Below are 17,069 nucleotides of genomic sequence, written 5' to 3'. Positions count from 1 at the left end.
CAGCGCAGCCACAATGTGTCCACCGAACTGCGCAGGTCACTGTGATCCTGAAGTGATGGGATATGATTCATGTACACTAATATTACACCGCTATTACACAGCTTCAATCTCACATAGTATTGCTACCAATATCTATTTAGCAAGGTTTAGTAATAAAGAGTATTAAACTAAAACATTTTAAAGTATAGGGACAAAAAAGCCCACAAAACAACGCATTTTGTCCTGATTAACTGCCAAACAATGACTTGTTTACAGTAACGACATTGCAGACGGCAACTAAAGCCATTTATAAATATATTTACAATCTGCCTGTCATGTAAACTACGGCAGCTAATGAAAGCCAGGTATAAAATAAGTTAAATAAAACTTACCGTAATCTGCGATGAAATAAAACACATGAAACGAAACTTCCACAGGTAGGACATATTTATAAGAAATCTGCTGAGTAAGCAGTATGTGACGTAGCATCGATGTGAGCATGCGCATTACAACAATGTAGGCCAGTTTTACGGGTAGCACAGATAAACAGAACACCGGGCGTGGAGCCCCCTATGCCTAAATTCGGTATTAAAGTTAGCAACCACATTTTATAAAAACGTTGCACCGGTACATTCATACGAATTTCAGACAACATTCCGAGATGCAGACATTCTAAAAGGACAAAAATAAAGATTGTCAAAAATATTAACCACCACACCATAAAGGTTTTAAAGATATTAAAATTGATTAAATAAAAGTACAAAAAATATATTTTTATTTTCCATAATGTGCGAATGTTCGGCGTGAACGTTCAGTCAATATTCGGCGAACGTCAAATCCGAACGTTTGACGTTCAACTTTCAGACTATGTTCGGCGGACGTAGTCCATACATTTGCTTGCTAGCTGGGTAGATTACTGTCAAGTTGTCATAACAAGACATTTTGAATGTCAACTTTGCATTAAAAGTGTCATTATTTACCAAATTACACTTTATGACAACAGTCATAAATATTGAGAAGTCATACCAGTGGCTGAAAGCAAAACATAAAATCCTTTGTTTTGTAAAATATATACAGTATATATATATTTGCAGAATAACTTAGCTGTGCTAGTGCACTGATAATGTAGACAGGGCAGCATTTATACAGAAAGTCAACTCAGAAATCAGCCCACACCTGGAGAGGATTTAAAACCTGGAGAGCAAGAAGAGGCTCTACCTGTTTGTTGGGATGGGAGCCATCATATCCTAGCAGCAAGTTGGAGCGTCTTGGGTGAAGCAGCAGGTCGGTGGGTCTGAACGGGACGGAGAAGCCTTGCACCGTCTTACAGAAGTCAAATGTGCTCCACAAATAGTTGTTGGTGGAGTCCACAAACAGATACTAAGAAGGAGTGAGGACAGAGCATTAGATTTTAATCTGCAATATAGTTTGCAATAATGACAAAACTCTCCAAAAAACCTGAGAAAGGGAGAAGCATCATATACAGGTCCTTCTCAAAAAATTAGCATATTGTGATGAAGTTAATTATTTTCCATAATGTAATGATAAAAATTAAACTGTCATACATTTTAGATTCATTGCACACCAACTGAAATATTTCAGATCTTTTATTGTTTTAATACTGATTATTTTTGGTATGCAGCTCATGAAAACCCAAAATTCCTATCTCAAAAAAATTTGCATATCATGAAAAGGTTGTCTAAACGAGCAATTAACCTAATCATCTGAATCAACGAAGTAACTCTAAACACCTGCAAAAGATTCCTGAGGCTTTTAAAAACTCCCACCCTGGTTCATTACTCAAAACCGCAAGACAGGGTTAGGGTAGGCAGTAAGACTGCCGACCTGACTGCTGTCCAGAAGGCCATCATTGACGCCCTCAAGCAAGAGGGTAAGACACAGACATTTCTGAACGAATAGGCTGTTCCCAGAGTGCTGTATCAAGGTACCTCAGTGGGAAGTATGTGGGAAGGAAAAAGTGTAGCAGAAAACGCTGCACAACGAGAAGAGGTGACCGGACCCTGAGGAGGATTGTGGAGAAGGACCGATTCCAGACCTTGGGGGACCTGTGGAAGCAGTGGACTGAGTCTGGAGTAGAAACATCCAGAGCCACCATGCACAGGCGAGTGCAGGAAATGTGCTACAGGTGCCACATTCCCCAGGTCAAGCCACTTTTGAACCAGAAACAGCGGCAGAAGCGCCTGACCTGGGCTACAGAGAAGCAGCACTGGACTGTTGCTCAGTGGTCCAAAGTACTTTTGTCGGATGAAAGCAAATTTTGCATGTCATTCGAAAATCAAGGTGCCAGAGTCTGGAGGAAGACTGGGAAGAAGGAAATGCCAAAATGCCAGAAGTCCATTGTCAAGTACCCACAGTCAGTGATGGTCTGGGGAGCCATGTCAGCTGCTGGTGTTGGTCCACTGTGTTTTATCAAGGGCAGGGTCAATGATGCAGCTATCAGGAGATTTTGGAGGACTTCATGCTTCCATCTGCTGAGAAGCTTTATTGAGATTAAGATTTAATTTTTCAGCACGACCTGGCACTTGCTCACAGTGCCAAAAATCACTGGTAAATGGTTTACTGACCATGGTATTACTGTGCTCAATTGGCCTGCCAACTCTCCTGACCTGAATCCCATAGAGATTCTGTGGGATATTTTGAAGAGAAAGTTGAGAGACGCAAGACCCAACACTCTGGATGAGCTTAAGGCCGCCATCAAAGTAGTATTCAATAAAAAAAAAAAAATTTAAACAAAAAAAAATCTTAACTTTTTAATAATGAAAATAATTTTTTTACGAAGCAAAAAAATGTTTAAAGATTTTTTTTTTTAATTCAAATTACTAATTTTTGTTTGAAACTTATTTTTGCATATCAGAATTTTTTGGTTGACAGCCTAAGTTTTTGGTTGAGTAAATTTTATTTGAAGCTCCTGTTTTTTGGTTGAACTCAACATTTTTTGATTAAACTCAACTGTATTTACTTGCGAATCTCATGAACATTCTAGGCGGGGCTTAAGGATGAGCAATGTAAGACGTGTTCCGATTGGTTAGCGCTGACTAAAGCGGATGACTCCGACTCCCTGAGATCTCAGAACTCTGTCCAGAACTGCAGGGCTTCAGTGACAGGACACAGAATGTGAATGGTAAGTAATCTTCACAAAATTACACAGTTTAGAAGCTACTAAAGTATCCACCCTGTTTCAAAGAAAAAATCTTACACAACTTATGACGACAGTCACATATTTTGTCTGCCGCAATCCCCGGAAGCATATTGTGCTAGCTAATGTTAGCACTAGGTAAAGTTCATAAACTAGGCTTGTGTAATATTCACCTGTCTTTATGTTGAATTTGTTAACCAGCGCACCTCTGTCGAGTGGCATTAAGCGTGGAAAATACCAAACGTATCTGGAGGAAATATGTGTTAAAAACTGTTGTGTAATCCTGTGTGTCTGTGCGTGTGTGTGTATTAACTAGCATTGAAGCTTAAGTGGGAAAACAGCGGATCGTTGCACAAATGTTATTAGGTCCACGTTAATTTGCAGGTTATTTATTTACCAGTTGATGAGGGGAGGCAATGTAACTTTTAAATATATATTTTCTTCCAGATGTAAAATGTAAAACTAAGCTGGTAGATCACAGACCGAAGTAGGATATTCACATAATTTCTGTGTTTTTTATTTGGTGTGTATGTGTCTTGTACTTAGTTTTATTCCGAATATGCCTTTTGCTGTGTTCCATCCATCCATCCATTTTTTGCCGCTTATCCGGGGTCGGGTCGCGGGGGCAGCAGCTTCAGAAGGGAGGCCCAGACTTCCCTCTCACTAGCCACTTCTTCCAGCTCCTCCGGGGGAACCCCAAGGCGTTCCAGGGCCATCCGAGAGACATAGTCCCTCCAGCGTGTCCTGGGTCTTCCTCAAGGCCTCCTCCCGGTGGGACGTGCCCGGAACACCTCACCAGGGAGGCGTCCAGGAGGCATCCTTACCAGATGCCCGAGGCACCTCAACTGGCTCCTCTCGACGTGGAGGAGCAGCGGCTCTACTACGAGTCCCTCCCGGATGACCAAGTTTCTCACCCCATCTCTAAGGGAGAGCCCAGCCACCCTGCGAAGGAAACCCATTTCGGCTGCTTGTATCCGTGATCTCGTTCTACCGGTCATGACCCAAAGCTCATGACCATAGATGAGGGTGGCAACGTAGATCGACCGGTAAATCGAGAGCTTCGCTTTTTGACTCAGCTCTCTCTTCACCACGAAGGAATCTGTTTGGTACAGCGCCCGCTTCACGGCAGACGCTGCCCCAATCCGCCTGTTGATCTCCCGCTCCCTTCTTCCCTCATTCATGAACAAGATCCCCAGATACTTAAACTCCTCCACTTGAGGCAGGACGACCCCCTTGACCCGGAGAAGGCACTCTACCCTTTTCCGGCTCAAGACCATGGCCTCCGTGGCACTGAGCCTCATCCTGGCCGCTTCACACTCTGCTGCGAACCGCTCCAGTGAGAGCTGCAGATCACGTTCCGATGAAGCCAACAGGACCACATCATCCGCAAAAGGCAGAGATGCGATCCTAAGGCCACCAAAACGGATCCCCTCAACACCTCGGCTGCGCCTAGAAATTCTGTCCTTGAAAGTAATGAACAGAATCGGTGACAAAGGGCAGCCTTGGCGGAGTCCAATTCTCACTGGAATCGAGCCCGACTTAGTGGCAATGCAGACCAGACTCTCCGGTCATACAGGGACCTGACAGCCCGTATCAAAAGGCCCGGTACCGCAAACACCCGGAGAACCCAACACAAAGCCCCCCTGGGGACACGATCGAACGCCTTCTCCAAGTCCACAAAACACATGTAGACTGGTTGGGCGAACTGCTATGCACCCTCCAGGACCCTGCTGAGGGTGTAGAGCTGGTCCAGTGTTCCACGACCAGGATGAAAACCACACTGCTCTTCCTGAATCCGAGGTTCGATTATCCGATGGACCCTCCTCTCCAGGACCCCTGAATAGACCTTACCAGGGAGGCTTAAGAGTGTGACCCCCCCTGTAATTGGAGCACACCCTCCGATCCCCCTTTTTAAACAGGGGGACCACCACCCCAGTCTGCCAATCCAGGGGAACTGCCCCCGATGTCAATGCAATATTGCAGAGTCGCTTGAGCCAACACAACTGTACAACATCCAGAGCCTTAAGGAACTCCGGGCGGATATCATGCACCCCCGGGGCCCTGCAGCCGAGGAGCTTTTTGACCACTTCGGTGACCTCGTCCCCAGAGATTGGAGAAGGCATGTTGGTGGGATTGAGGAGTTCTTCGAAGTATTCCGCCCACCGGCCCACAACGTCCCGAATTGAGGTCAGCAGCACATCATCCCCACTATAAACAGTGTTGGTGCTACACTGCTAAAAACCCGGCCACCAGGTGCTCGCCATCGTGCCCCACCTCCAGGCCTGGCTCCAAAGTGGGGCCCCGGTGACACGCGTCCGGACAAGGGAACACCAGATCTAAAGATATTTTCTATCATAAGGGGTCTTCGGGCTGTGCTTTGTCTGGTTCCTCACCTTGGACCTGTCTGCCTTGGGTGACCCTATCAGGGACATAAAGCCCCAGACAGCATAGCTCCTAGGATCATTGGGACACTCAAACCCCTCCACCACGATAAGGTGGCAGCCCAAAGAGGAGCTTTTGCTGTGTTATGTTACATTAAATTGGTGTTCTCCTAATTCCCCATTCTAGTATGACCAGCAGAGTGCAGCTGAAGCAGGATAGGCTTGTAGGTATTACTGATTCCTCCTGCTGCTAGAGAGGATCAGAACATGATGATGGAGACACCAGCAAGTGTTGAGTCAGAGAAGGTCAGGTAGGGAAGTAAGTGTTGCTTTTAAGGGCCAGGTGTGTTTGGCTAAATATATTATTAAAATATTATTAAAGTATTAAAATTAAATTATGTCCCATAATTAAAATTAGTTAACTGGACTTGCAGCTAGCTAGGCCTGTCACGATAACAAATTTTGCTGAGCGATTGTCCAAAAATGTTTTGCAATAAACCATAATATTGTTTCAAGACCTTTTGACACTGATTTAATGGAAATGACGTAATCATTTCCTGCAATTTCCTGCCATAGATGCACTTTATTTTCAAAAGAACACATAACACTGGAACTGAATAACAACCAAAAACAAAAATAAAATGGATTCTCAGTCTCCATTAACAAAAAACGTACTTGAATAAAAACTAAACAACATAAAGCCAAAGTAGAAATAAATACTGCATTCAACCGAAAGAGTGCAGATTATGAAGTCTGTATACTATATTGCCCTTCAGCAGTGAAAATTGTACTTAAGTACAATTTTCGTGCATCTGTACTTTACTTAAGTAGATTTAATAATGGATACTTTCTACTTTTACTCCACTACATTTTACAATAAGTATCTGTACTTTCTACTTCAGTGCATTTCTACAAAATTGTCGCGTTACTCGTTACATCCAAGTCGCATTGCTCTTTTTGTCTGTTAAAATGTGAAGTTCAGGGACTTAAGGTGGCGCCGTAAAATCCAAGCAAGAACGTGAATTACGTGTCTGTTGTCACCCATTGCCTCCCCCTTTACTCGCACGCGTAGCTTCAAGACATGCGCAGTGGTTTTTTGTCTGAGTGGGAGAAGATGTCTGTCTAATTGTCAGTAATATAATAGCGCTGCATAAATCATAAGATATGGCGACATGTAAAATCAGCAGCGCTTCGCTTTCACAGATGGTGGGGACTTCGTCCAACTTTTAGCATCACTTGGAAAGGAAAGCTTAAAGAAAGGTAAGCTCTGTGGACGTGATACTAGCAAAGCTAGCTAAAACAATACCTTGTTACCATGGTTATTCATCATACCAGTTGTTAGAAAGTAGAAAATTATTAGCAAAAATCCTTGCAGCTGCACAACATTCAGAACCAAAGGGATCACTGACCAAACATCTAATGCCTCATCGAAATGCTTAAAATGTATCAATAGAAAGAACCTTTATTGAGGTACCGAAGTTCCACCTCAAGGAGAGCAAAATATTTCTATCAATATTCAGTCTGTGCTAATGGATTGCAAACTATGTGCATGACTAAGCCAAAACCAAACAGATTAATGTAAGTTGCTTTTTGTTTTTCCTATCAATATAGTTGCTCTTTCAAGGTTGCACATCAAGTCATATGAAGTTAAATTGTTATAGTTTTTCATTTCTTAAAAAAAAAAAAATAAAATAAAGACAGATGAGTTATTTTATTCATGGTTCCTAAAGTACCATGAATGTTACACAAGGTAAATGGCCGCACTGGTGACACATAATGCACTTTGAACTGCTTTGTTGCTGAAAAAGTGCAGGAAAAAAGTGCAAGAAAACTTCTTCACACAAACAGACACACATGTGCACTCCTGGCAACTCTGATGCACATGAAATGGTGCATAACATGCAGCAAAATGATGCGGCTGTTTCCATGTTTGTTGTGAATATATCAGCCACAGTAGAAGAAGGTTAGCGACTCACCCTGCGGTTGTCTACAGGGCTGTGGTAGAACTGAGAGATGACCTGCTTACTGCCGTTCTTGGCCTTTGCTTCGGAGAGCTGGAAGTTGGCCGACACCGGTATGAAAGTTGTCCCATAGTTGTACGAAACATAGACCTGAAGAACAACACGGGGATCAGGATTTTAAGGCCCATTCCAAAGCCTCGCTGTGTGCAACTTTAGAACAATGATTCCCTTTTTCTGTAGTTACTACTAGTGTTGTACAGCAAGTTTGGCTAATGACCATTTCATCTATTGTCCCTTTAACACTGGCTCTACTTTAGCAGCCCTGGTCTACTCGACCCAGCCTGGCTCAGCTCTACTTTGAAGTAATCCCATTTCCACAGACCTGGTGTTCTAACTACCGGCGCTACCCAATCAAGGGCGTAAATCCCATCTCATTTTTGGAAGGGACCATTAACAAGAAAATTTCTTAAGAGCAATTTTGGGGGGGTTGGCGAAGTTCCATTGAAATGTTACGTAAAATGCAGTTTAAAAAGTTTTTAAACTACATTCAAGCTGCAGGACCAAAAATGACTAGTCATGCACATGAAACATGTTTTATTCTCAGTAAGCAGCCTGCAGAGAAGTAAAACTAAAATTCAAATGTTGCTTAGATACGAGTTTTGTTTAGTCTGACTGATCTAATCTCTGTTCCACTTTTACAAAAATCTAAGGTTCTTAATACAAAAGCTTTAATAGGTACCTTCTCTTAATAAAATTCCTCATAAACATTGGTTTACTGAAATGGCTCCCAATACAAGTTATGATCTATTTAAATTATAACTTATTAAGTTGCTTTATTTTTAAGCCTTTTTTAGTTTTGTCATGTCCTGGGTGACTGAGAACAAATAAGTAGATAGAAATTAATATCTAGGGAGTATTATAATTTAAACGTAACACTTAAAGCACGAGAGTTTATATAGAAAAATATTCTGATTTTATTTTGTGATTTTAAAGGCTCTATGTTGAAGACGGTGAGAAATAAAGGCAGCTTTCTGTTTTTACTATATGTTCTCGGCTCCCACAAACTCTTCTAATTAGCTAAAACTTAGAGTTAAATATGAATGAGATGTTTGCTACCTTTAACAAAAAAGCTTAAGTCTATGAAAGCAGTGTAGCAGTTGCTCCTCCTACACTTTGGACTGAACCATTGTTCTAAAGATGGTGAGGGAGAGGGGGCTAAAAATTCTTATTTTGTTCTGAGATTAATGGGAGATTTATTTTTGTTTTTTTTTTTGCATTTTCATATTGATTTTATTTAAATGCAAACGTTTCTTCAATTATTTTTTTATGGGGGGACAATTCTAGACTTTTCCAAGATTGGGGGGGTCCGGACTCCCCCAAACCCCCGGGATTTACACCTATGTACCCAATGTGATCTACCTTGTGGTAATGTGAGCTTCTGGGGAATATGGCGGACAAGGTAGTCATGTTTCTCTGAGGTCCCGACTCCAAGTTAATTTATGAAGTAAACTACTAGTAAATATCTGAAATATCAGTACTCAGCTTGAAGTACGAAGAAAAGCAACAAGTTTATGCCACCTGGAGTCAAGTCTCTGCATTCTAAAAACTCAGAAAGTGATCACAACTATTCTGTGCCAGTGGAGTCAACTGCAGCTAGCAAACGGGAAAGGGAAGCCAGGACCCCAACTAGCATTCCTGAAAAAATCTCCTCCAAAACACATGGAAAAAGAACGAAAGGTACGTCCCAGGAAGAAATGAACACTGAGGCTATTTTGAGCGCTATAAGTTCCTTAGGAGTTAGGACAGGAAGTAGATGACGGCATGGAAGAAGTTGGCATGCAAATGAAGCAGCACCGTGCTATGCTAGCGGCTATTGCTAAGTCGGCTCAGCTCAACTCAGAGGAACTAAAATATAGCAAAAAGAAAATAATAGAATTGGAGAAACAAGTGGATACACTCTCCAAAGAGAACATGCAGTTGAAAGGAGTCCTGAACAGTGAAAAATATGAAAGACAGTGGTGCCTCCGCATAAAAGGAAAAGTCTAGTGAGAACATCCGAGAAGAAGTGGTGGCGGTTCTGTGCAAAATTGCACCTGATTTTTCTTCAAAGATGGATGAAGAGGTCGTTGTCCAGAGTGGGTCAAAAGATGCATAACGGGGACAGACAGATCATCATTCTGTTTGTGAAACGAGCCCTGAGAGACGACATCTGAAGGAGAACTAAAACTTCTCCCATCTGCAAAGAAGGAGTTTGCTTCTCTGAAGATTTGACACCAGAAGATTGGAAAGCAAGACAAGCACTGTGGCCAAAAAAAAGCAAGAAAAGAAGGCAAAGTTGTGGGCTTCAGGGGCCTGTTTGGTTTCATCGAAGGCAAACGCATCCTGGATATTTCTTCAGCTAAGAACTGAGATACAGCAGAAATTAGCATGGAAAGATAGTGGACAGTTCTGTTAAAGGGACCTCTACCTCAAAGTTGTTTTTTTCCACTCTCCTAAATCGTGTGCTCATGTGTTCTATTTTTCGGATAAAAACCGATTTTTCTTTTGTTTCTTTTAACACAAGGGGACTAAAAGACTCACTTAAACGGAAAGCAGTTTTTTTGTTTTGTAGAGGACAACAAGTACACTGCACCTTTTTACAGGAAACTCATTCTGATGCATCTGATGTGAAGTTCTGGTCGCAGCAATGGGAAGATAAAATTATCTTATGTCATGGGACAAATTGATCGGCTGGAGTCGCCATCTGCTTTTTCAGATGTCCGTCTAAGATTTTGAGTGAAAAAGCAGATGAAGATGTCCATCTTCATTGGGTAGTCTGTGTTTGGAAGTTGATAATGTTCCAATAATTTTGTTAAACATTTATGGATATAATAATGATCAATACAATAGAGATCTGTTGCATCAAATAACAATGGTTATTGTGGAGCTCACTGCTAATTTTCCTACGGATCATTTCATAGTTGGAAGGGAATTTCAATTTAGCTCCAGATGAATGGATGGATCGATGGCCTTCACTGCTGGTATAAGAAACTCTAAATCCTATTCTTAAAGAATTTGTTAATAACACGAAATTGTTGGAGAGTATAGTCAAACAGTTCACTTGGCACAAACCTAATGGTCAAAGTAGATCACGCATCGATTATTGACCGGTATCTGCTGCAGTCCTTGAGTGTCTTAAAGAAACCGTGATAGCAAACTGTCCTTTAAGTGATCACTGCATTATCAATTTAAAACTAAATAGAAGTTATAAACCTAATACTTACTGGAAATTTAATTCAAAGCTTCTTACAAACTTAGTTTTGTCAATTTATTAAGGAACTTATTCTAAATATATCAAATGACAATTCTATTGAAACACTAATTCTTAAGTGGGAATACCGTATTTTCCGCACCATAAGGCGCATCGGATTATAAGGCGCACCTTCAATGAATGGCCTATTTTAAAACTTTTTTCATATATAAGGCGCACCACATTATAAGGCGCATAGAATAGACGTTACAGTTAGGGTTGCCACCCGTCCCGTACTGAACCTATACAGGACGCGATTTGTTCTGTACTCTACAAATGTGGATGTGTAATAATAAAGAAGTGGTCCCCAAGTACTTTATATAATAGGCTGCCCCAGTCATTGTTTCACTCACGGTGTTGGTGTTGCGATATTGTGCCCAACTGCTTTCTGGGTAACACAGACCAACCTACAAGCTGCCGCCGCAGTCTCTGTCTCTCTTCCCCCGACACCCCTGGCTTTAAATGTATATGGGCTGGTCCCTTGGTAACCCTAGTCAAAGCATCCCTGATGAATATCTTAAGCCACTTTGTTGACATAAAGAATGTCAACAAAACAGTCCGACTCGGGTCGGCGAGGAGAGCCTTCCGCGACTGGGCCGGGGCATGGCCGGCCGATGGTCACCCTTCTCCGTTCATGCACAGCATGTTCGTGGAGAACGTGGTGCTAAATGACCTGCAGACGACCTGATCTACCTGCCGACCTGGTTATCAGGTCGGCAGGTAGATAGGTCAGTCAAACTTCATTAACAAACCAGCGTTCTGACAACTTTCCCAGCATGCACCGCGCGCTTCTTCTTCTACGGGCGAAAATGAAGTCGGCGGCTGCTTACCGTAGTTGCTAGACCTGTTGTGGTTCAATATTGGTCCATATATAAGGCGCACCGGATTATAAGACGATTGGCTTTTGAGGAAAATGAAGGCTTTTAAGTGTGCCTTATACGGTACTTGAAATATAGTTCTAGAAAGTATTCAATTAAACTTGGTCAAGATTTAAACAGAAAAATAAAAGCAGAAGAGCTTTGTTTAATTTATTTTATACCTGACTTTCATTAAGCTGCTGTATTACTTCATGTTTTAAATTTACATGACAGGCAGCTTGTAAACATATTTGTAAATGGCTTTAGTTTGCCGTCCGCAATGTTGTTACCAGGGGTGAAAGTGAGCCATCATGGTCGGGTACTGCGTGCCACTAAAAGATTTAGCACGGGTAAGTAGTACTGGAAAGAGAGGGGAGCAGCTGTCTGCAGTACAGAATCAGTTACTTGTGTCTAGTTAGTTATAAAAAAGTTAATCAGTAATAGTAGAAATTTACATTTACATAGACTTTATGACGCTGTGCATATGCCCATTTATCAGATTTTGTGAATTTTTCCATCACATGCTACATAATAGTAGCCCTTGACCACATGGAGACATAGCAGCATGGCAAATTCTGTGGGAGGAGACCATCCTCATTAACAAATTCTAAAGTAGAAAAACAAAAAAAAACACGTAAAGATTATTTTAAGATGGTTAGGCTACCATTGACAGCATAATTCAGATTATAATCTGAATATTATAATGTAATATTATAATATTACATTTCTGACAACAGATCATAATAACCTTACACATATCAATACCATCTGAATTATGCTTAAGCAATGAACAGTCTATAGCACAATTAATGAAAGCTTTTTTCACTTCATATTGTTTCTGAACTGTTTGTGTTATGCTAGAGCCTCAATTCTCCACCTTTTGCCCACCTCGGAGTTTGAGGCTTTCGTCAACTGCCAGCCTTTAAAAGGTCATCCGCTATGTTTAATGTCGTTAGCGGAGGACCGGTACGACGTTGTTTGTTACAAAATATCTTTAGTAAAAGTAAAGAGAGATTAAATAATTGTGTTTCATGTAATTCTGCTCAATTTCAACCACAGATCACAGCTTGAGAACATCGCTATGATTAGAGATTTCATTTAGGTTGCATGAGAGCGCTTGCGCGATTATCTCCAAAAAACAGTGGTTGCGAAGGGGATTCGTGAGTTCGACTTAATGAACTGGGTCATTTGCTATGGTGGTGCGCTGATATTAAAAACCTCCGCTTGCATTGGGACAGGACGAACAATAAATCACTTACCCTCTACAGACCTTTAAATAAAAACCACAAAAATGACTTAACTGTGAAAATTTTCAAATGAAATCAAAACTTGACCAGCATGCAGAGAAAAATAATGTCTTTATTCAAAAGAAAAGACAGGGAAACCAGAGGTTAAAAAATACCCCACACGTAGGGTGCTGTGGTGGAGCAGGGGCAAAGCACAACACATGTATTGAGGTCTTAATCCTCATGCCAGTTGTCGCAGGTTCGATTCCCAGCCTGGCAACATTTGCCGCATGTCTTCCCCCCCTCTCATAACCCTCTTTCCTGTCAAACTTACTTTCAAATAAAGGCCAACAAAACCTTAAAAAAAAAGACACCCCACAAAGTAAAAAAAAAAACAGCTGAAGAAGATTTTGAGCAATCCAAGTCAGGATGAGGAGGTGTCATGTCAGGAAGATGAAGTGGAAGCTACAGGATCCTCAGAACAAACAGGTCATGATGCTAGAAGCTATCCATCCATCCATCCATTTTCTTTACACCTTTGTCCCTTAGTGGGGTCGGCAGGGTTGCTGGTGCCTATCTCCAGCTAACGTTCCAGGCGAGAGGCGGGGTACACCCTGGACAGGTTACCAGTCTGTCGCAGGGCTGCTAGAAGCTATTGAAGAAAAATACTAAATTTTGACAAAAGAAATTGCCAAAAATTTTTAAATGAGTTAAAATACAGTAAAAATGAGTGTGCCTCATCTCTCCTGATTAGTAGAATAATTTCAAAGTAATTTTGAGTCGATAGGTCACATGACCTAGAAGCTATTGACGAAATATACAAAATTTTGACAAAAAAGAAAATTGCCAAAAATTTAAAAATGAGTTAAAATTAAATATAAATGAGTGTGCCTCATCTACACGGAATAGTAGATGAATTTCCCACTGGTTTTGAGTCAATAGGTCACATGACTTGGAAGCTATTGAAGAAAAACACTAAATTTTAACGAAAAAAATCAGCTAAAATTAGGTCACATGACCCAGAAGCTATTGACGAAATATACTAAATTCTGACTATAACAATTGCCAAAAATGTTAAAATAAGTTAAAATGGAATAAAAATGGGTGTGCCTCATCTACACATACTAGTAGAATAATTTCAAAGTGATTTTGAGTCGATAGATCACATGACCCAGAAGCTATTGACGAAAAATACTAAATTCTGACTAAAAAAAATGGCCAAAAATAAAAAATGAGTTGAAATGGAAAACAAATGAGTGTACCTCATCTCTCCTGGCGTGTAGAACAATTTCACACTAATTCAGGGTCAATAGGTCACATGACCTCAAAGCTATTGACAAAAAATACTAAATTTAGACTAAAAAAATTGCTAAAAAATAAATAAGATTTTAGTAAAACAAACTTAAAACAATAATTGAGCATCAATGGAAAATTTAATATTTTGACGGGATGATGAAAAATTTACTACCTTTAGTTACTTCTTGCTACCTCTTACTGGCCTTAATTTGAGCTAATTTAATTTACTACCTTTTACTACCGCACGGAAACCCTGTAAAATAGTACTGTGCTGTAAGAGTACTTACAGAACTGGTTTTGGGCCCGGTGGCTGCTGTGCTGTCTCGGGCTAGGGCTACAATGACGTTGCTCTTCTCACCAGCCCAGTGGACCACCATCTGATTATGAGAGTCATTCAAGTTGGCCTGCAAGACACAAATAAGAAATAAAAACAAGAATCAGATATGAATTTAAGAAACTCTAATATATTTAATACTATGCCTTAAGAGCTCTACCAGATTTTATGTAATCTTGCAATCTCTTTGTTGACTATTGCAATAACAAAAATATCATTATAACTTCCCCCCAACTGCCTCGAGCATAGAGGCTAGATCAGTGGTGTGGTTGTCCTTTTGTGGAGTTACAAGGGCAGGGAAATATATGTAATATCAGTAAAAATCGTTTATTGGCCATCACAGTAATATTAATATTGGATATGAATATTGGCCCAAATTTTTTAAATTGGCGGAGCCCTACTTAATTATATTGGGGGGCAAAAAGAAACAGTACTAAAATATAACAGGTGGAAGTAGAAATAACTTTTTTGTGTTTGTAATTTTATACCAGAGCAGACTGACTTGCAACACACCCAGCTCACTTGAAAAGGAAAACCGATCTGTCTTTTTTCATGACCATGTCATCAACACCTGAGTGGCATACCTCTAATTTTGCCTGCATGTCTGTTTCCATGTAAACAGTAAGTACTGCAATGACAAGCCAAAACACCAACTCCTCCTGTGTGCACCTCCAATCAGGCAAATGGATCAATACAAAGAAATGGGCTACTTTATCCTTCTTGTCACTGCTCGGCTATCTCATCTCTCAGAGTTCTGCTTTACTAATCTTGTTTTGATGACTCCAAGAGGGGGCAGATCCCTGAAGGAGCTTAACTTTTACTTCCAACGTCTTTATACTGCTCCAGAAATAACACACAGCTTTTTTGCCACAGGTTTTTTGTGGCCCAACGCGACCCGCTCTCCACCTTCTTCTGAAACAATTCTATTGTTACAAGAGAGGCCACAGCTTCATATTTGACAATCTAACACCAGTTTTCCTGCCATGATCTTACAGGGAGAAAGAAAAAATAAATCTAAGAAAAGGAAAAGAAGCTAATATCTTTTCCTACAGCAACCTGATAAATGAAAATCTATAAAACTAATGCAGTAACTAGAAATATTGAGCTCTCGTTCAGGGAGTCAGTGAACAACAAAGAGGCACAGCAAATAAATGATTTATCAATGTGGTTTTGCCCTTTCGTGATGCTGTAGTCACAGCAACGCAAACATTCCGGGAAACAAGGGCATATGTTGTCGCCAAAGTGTTACCTACACACAAAGGCCCCACTTCACTGACACACACCGCCTCGTCAACATGCCTGGGTAAAAGACTGGGCCGTCTCTCTAGCCACGGTCCTGCAGCAGTAAATTTCTGCATTTTATATCGGGTGAAGAGGACTGGAGGGCTGGAGGCAGTCTCTGCAGCCTGGCACGGTTGAACTGGAGTCCACTGGCTGTGAAGACAAAAGGCTTTTTCACACGTTGCAGCCCACTGTTGGGTGCAAGATGACACTATATGGATCCATTGACCAGTGATCAGAGCTCTGGTGGTAAAGCAAACACTCTGGGGGGCGTTACAGCTGAATATGGGGCAGGATGATGATGATGAGAAGCTATTTTATACCATTGTAGCCTACAGTTAGTTTCTTATGCAACACAGCATCTTGATTTCATGGTTCAGAAGCTGCTGCATAGCCTTTGTGGTTCAGCTAGTGAGCCTTCTCCAAGCTCGGCTGACTTGTACCTGACCCTTCCTCATGCAACCATCAGCAGGGACAGTGTCGGGCAATTCCAGCGCTGGGTCTGACAACCACACATCAGAGGCAGCAGCAGTTGTTCTTCAGATTCTGAGTCAACAGACCTCCACTTTACAACATTCCTGTGGCCAGTTTAAAACCCAGATGCATACTGCACCATGTTTTACAGATTCCTCCAACACTTACATGCACACAGGTTCACCGCGAGCTGAGAATGTGTCTGTGGTGGACAACCTCCACAGCAGGATGCTTGACACTTTAAGCTGCACTCCAGAATGTAGCCAGGATCAGCCAGAGGATTTCTGACTGAATAGTCAGAAATGATTCCTCGAACGATTCGAGTACTTCAATTACTAAAATTTCTAGAAACAAATGATCTGCCTCGAAACTTTGTTAAATTATGTTTTATTATTTAGCACACAAAGTTTCATCCGGGTGATTATTTGTGTTGCATAACGCTCTCACCTGCATCTATGAGTTGTTGACAAATTCTACGAACTAACAGCATAAAATCCAATTTTCAAGTTCAGTCCAGGTGAACTTCATTGCAGATGATAATGTCTGGGCTTTTTGGGACACCAATAGGCATCCTTAAAATGACTGGTGCGATGCATGGAATACAACAACCATTCTCCTGGAGCTGCTGCCTGGCTTATTCAGAGCAAAAACAGTGGGCGTAATTACACAGGTGAGCAGATAGATTGAACACAGCGGGCTGCTATGCTGTAGTTGATGCTTAACGCAGCATCAACTTTGAGAATGAACTGGAAAACAAAATTTCATGTCATCCCGGTCACAACAAATATCTGGCAGAGCACATAGTGGAAGTAGCTGGCAGATGTTTCTGTTTGT

The 17,069-nt window shown here is 41.2% G+C and overlaps 1 protein-coding gene across 8 annotated transcripts in view; it reads right to left on the bottom strand.

Annotated features, from left to right (window-relative positions):
* The window catches only part of sorl1 (sortilin-related receptor, L(DLR class) A repeats containing), a 310,404-nt gene that overhangs the window by 263,843 nt on the left and 29,492 nt on the right, over window positions 1-17,069 (bottom strand). For 6 of the 8 annotated variants that reach the window (XR_014090459.1, XM_081614355.1, XM_081614354.1 and 3 more), the window contains exons 2-4: window positions 14,434-14,550; window positions 7,494-7,628; window positions 1,198-1,359 (exon numbers count right to left, since the gene is read on the bottom strand). Coding sequence is in view for 6 of the 8 variants with exons in the window: in XM_081614355.1 (XP_081470481.1) it covers window positions 1,198-1,359; window positions 7,494-7,628; window positions 14,434-14,550 (414 nt within the window). In the remaining 2 variants the exon portion in view is untranslated. Of the gene's footprint in view, window positions 1-1,197; window positions 1,360-7,493; window positions 7,629-14,433; window positions 14,551-17,069 lie in introns of those variants that run through there. The other 2 variants (XM_081614351.1, XM_081614353.1) reach the window with 2 other exon arrangements.

The sequence above is a fragment of the Poecilia reticulata genome, chromosome 13 (genome assembly GCF_904066995.2).
Source record: "Poecilia reticulata chromosome 13, P_reticulata-male-v2, whole genome shotgun sequence".
NCBI lineage: Eukaryota > Metazoa > Chordata > Actinopteri > Cyprinodontiformes > Poeciliidae > Poecilia > Poecilia reticulata.
The sequence above is the reverse complement of the archived record's forward strand: the minus strand, read 5'-3'. Positions and strand labels throughout refer to the sequence as shown.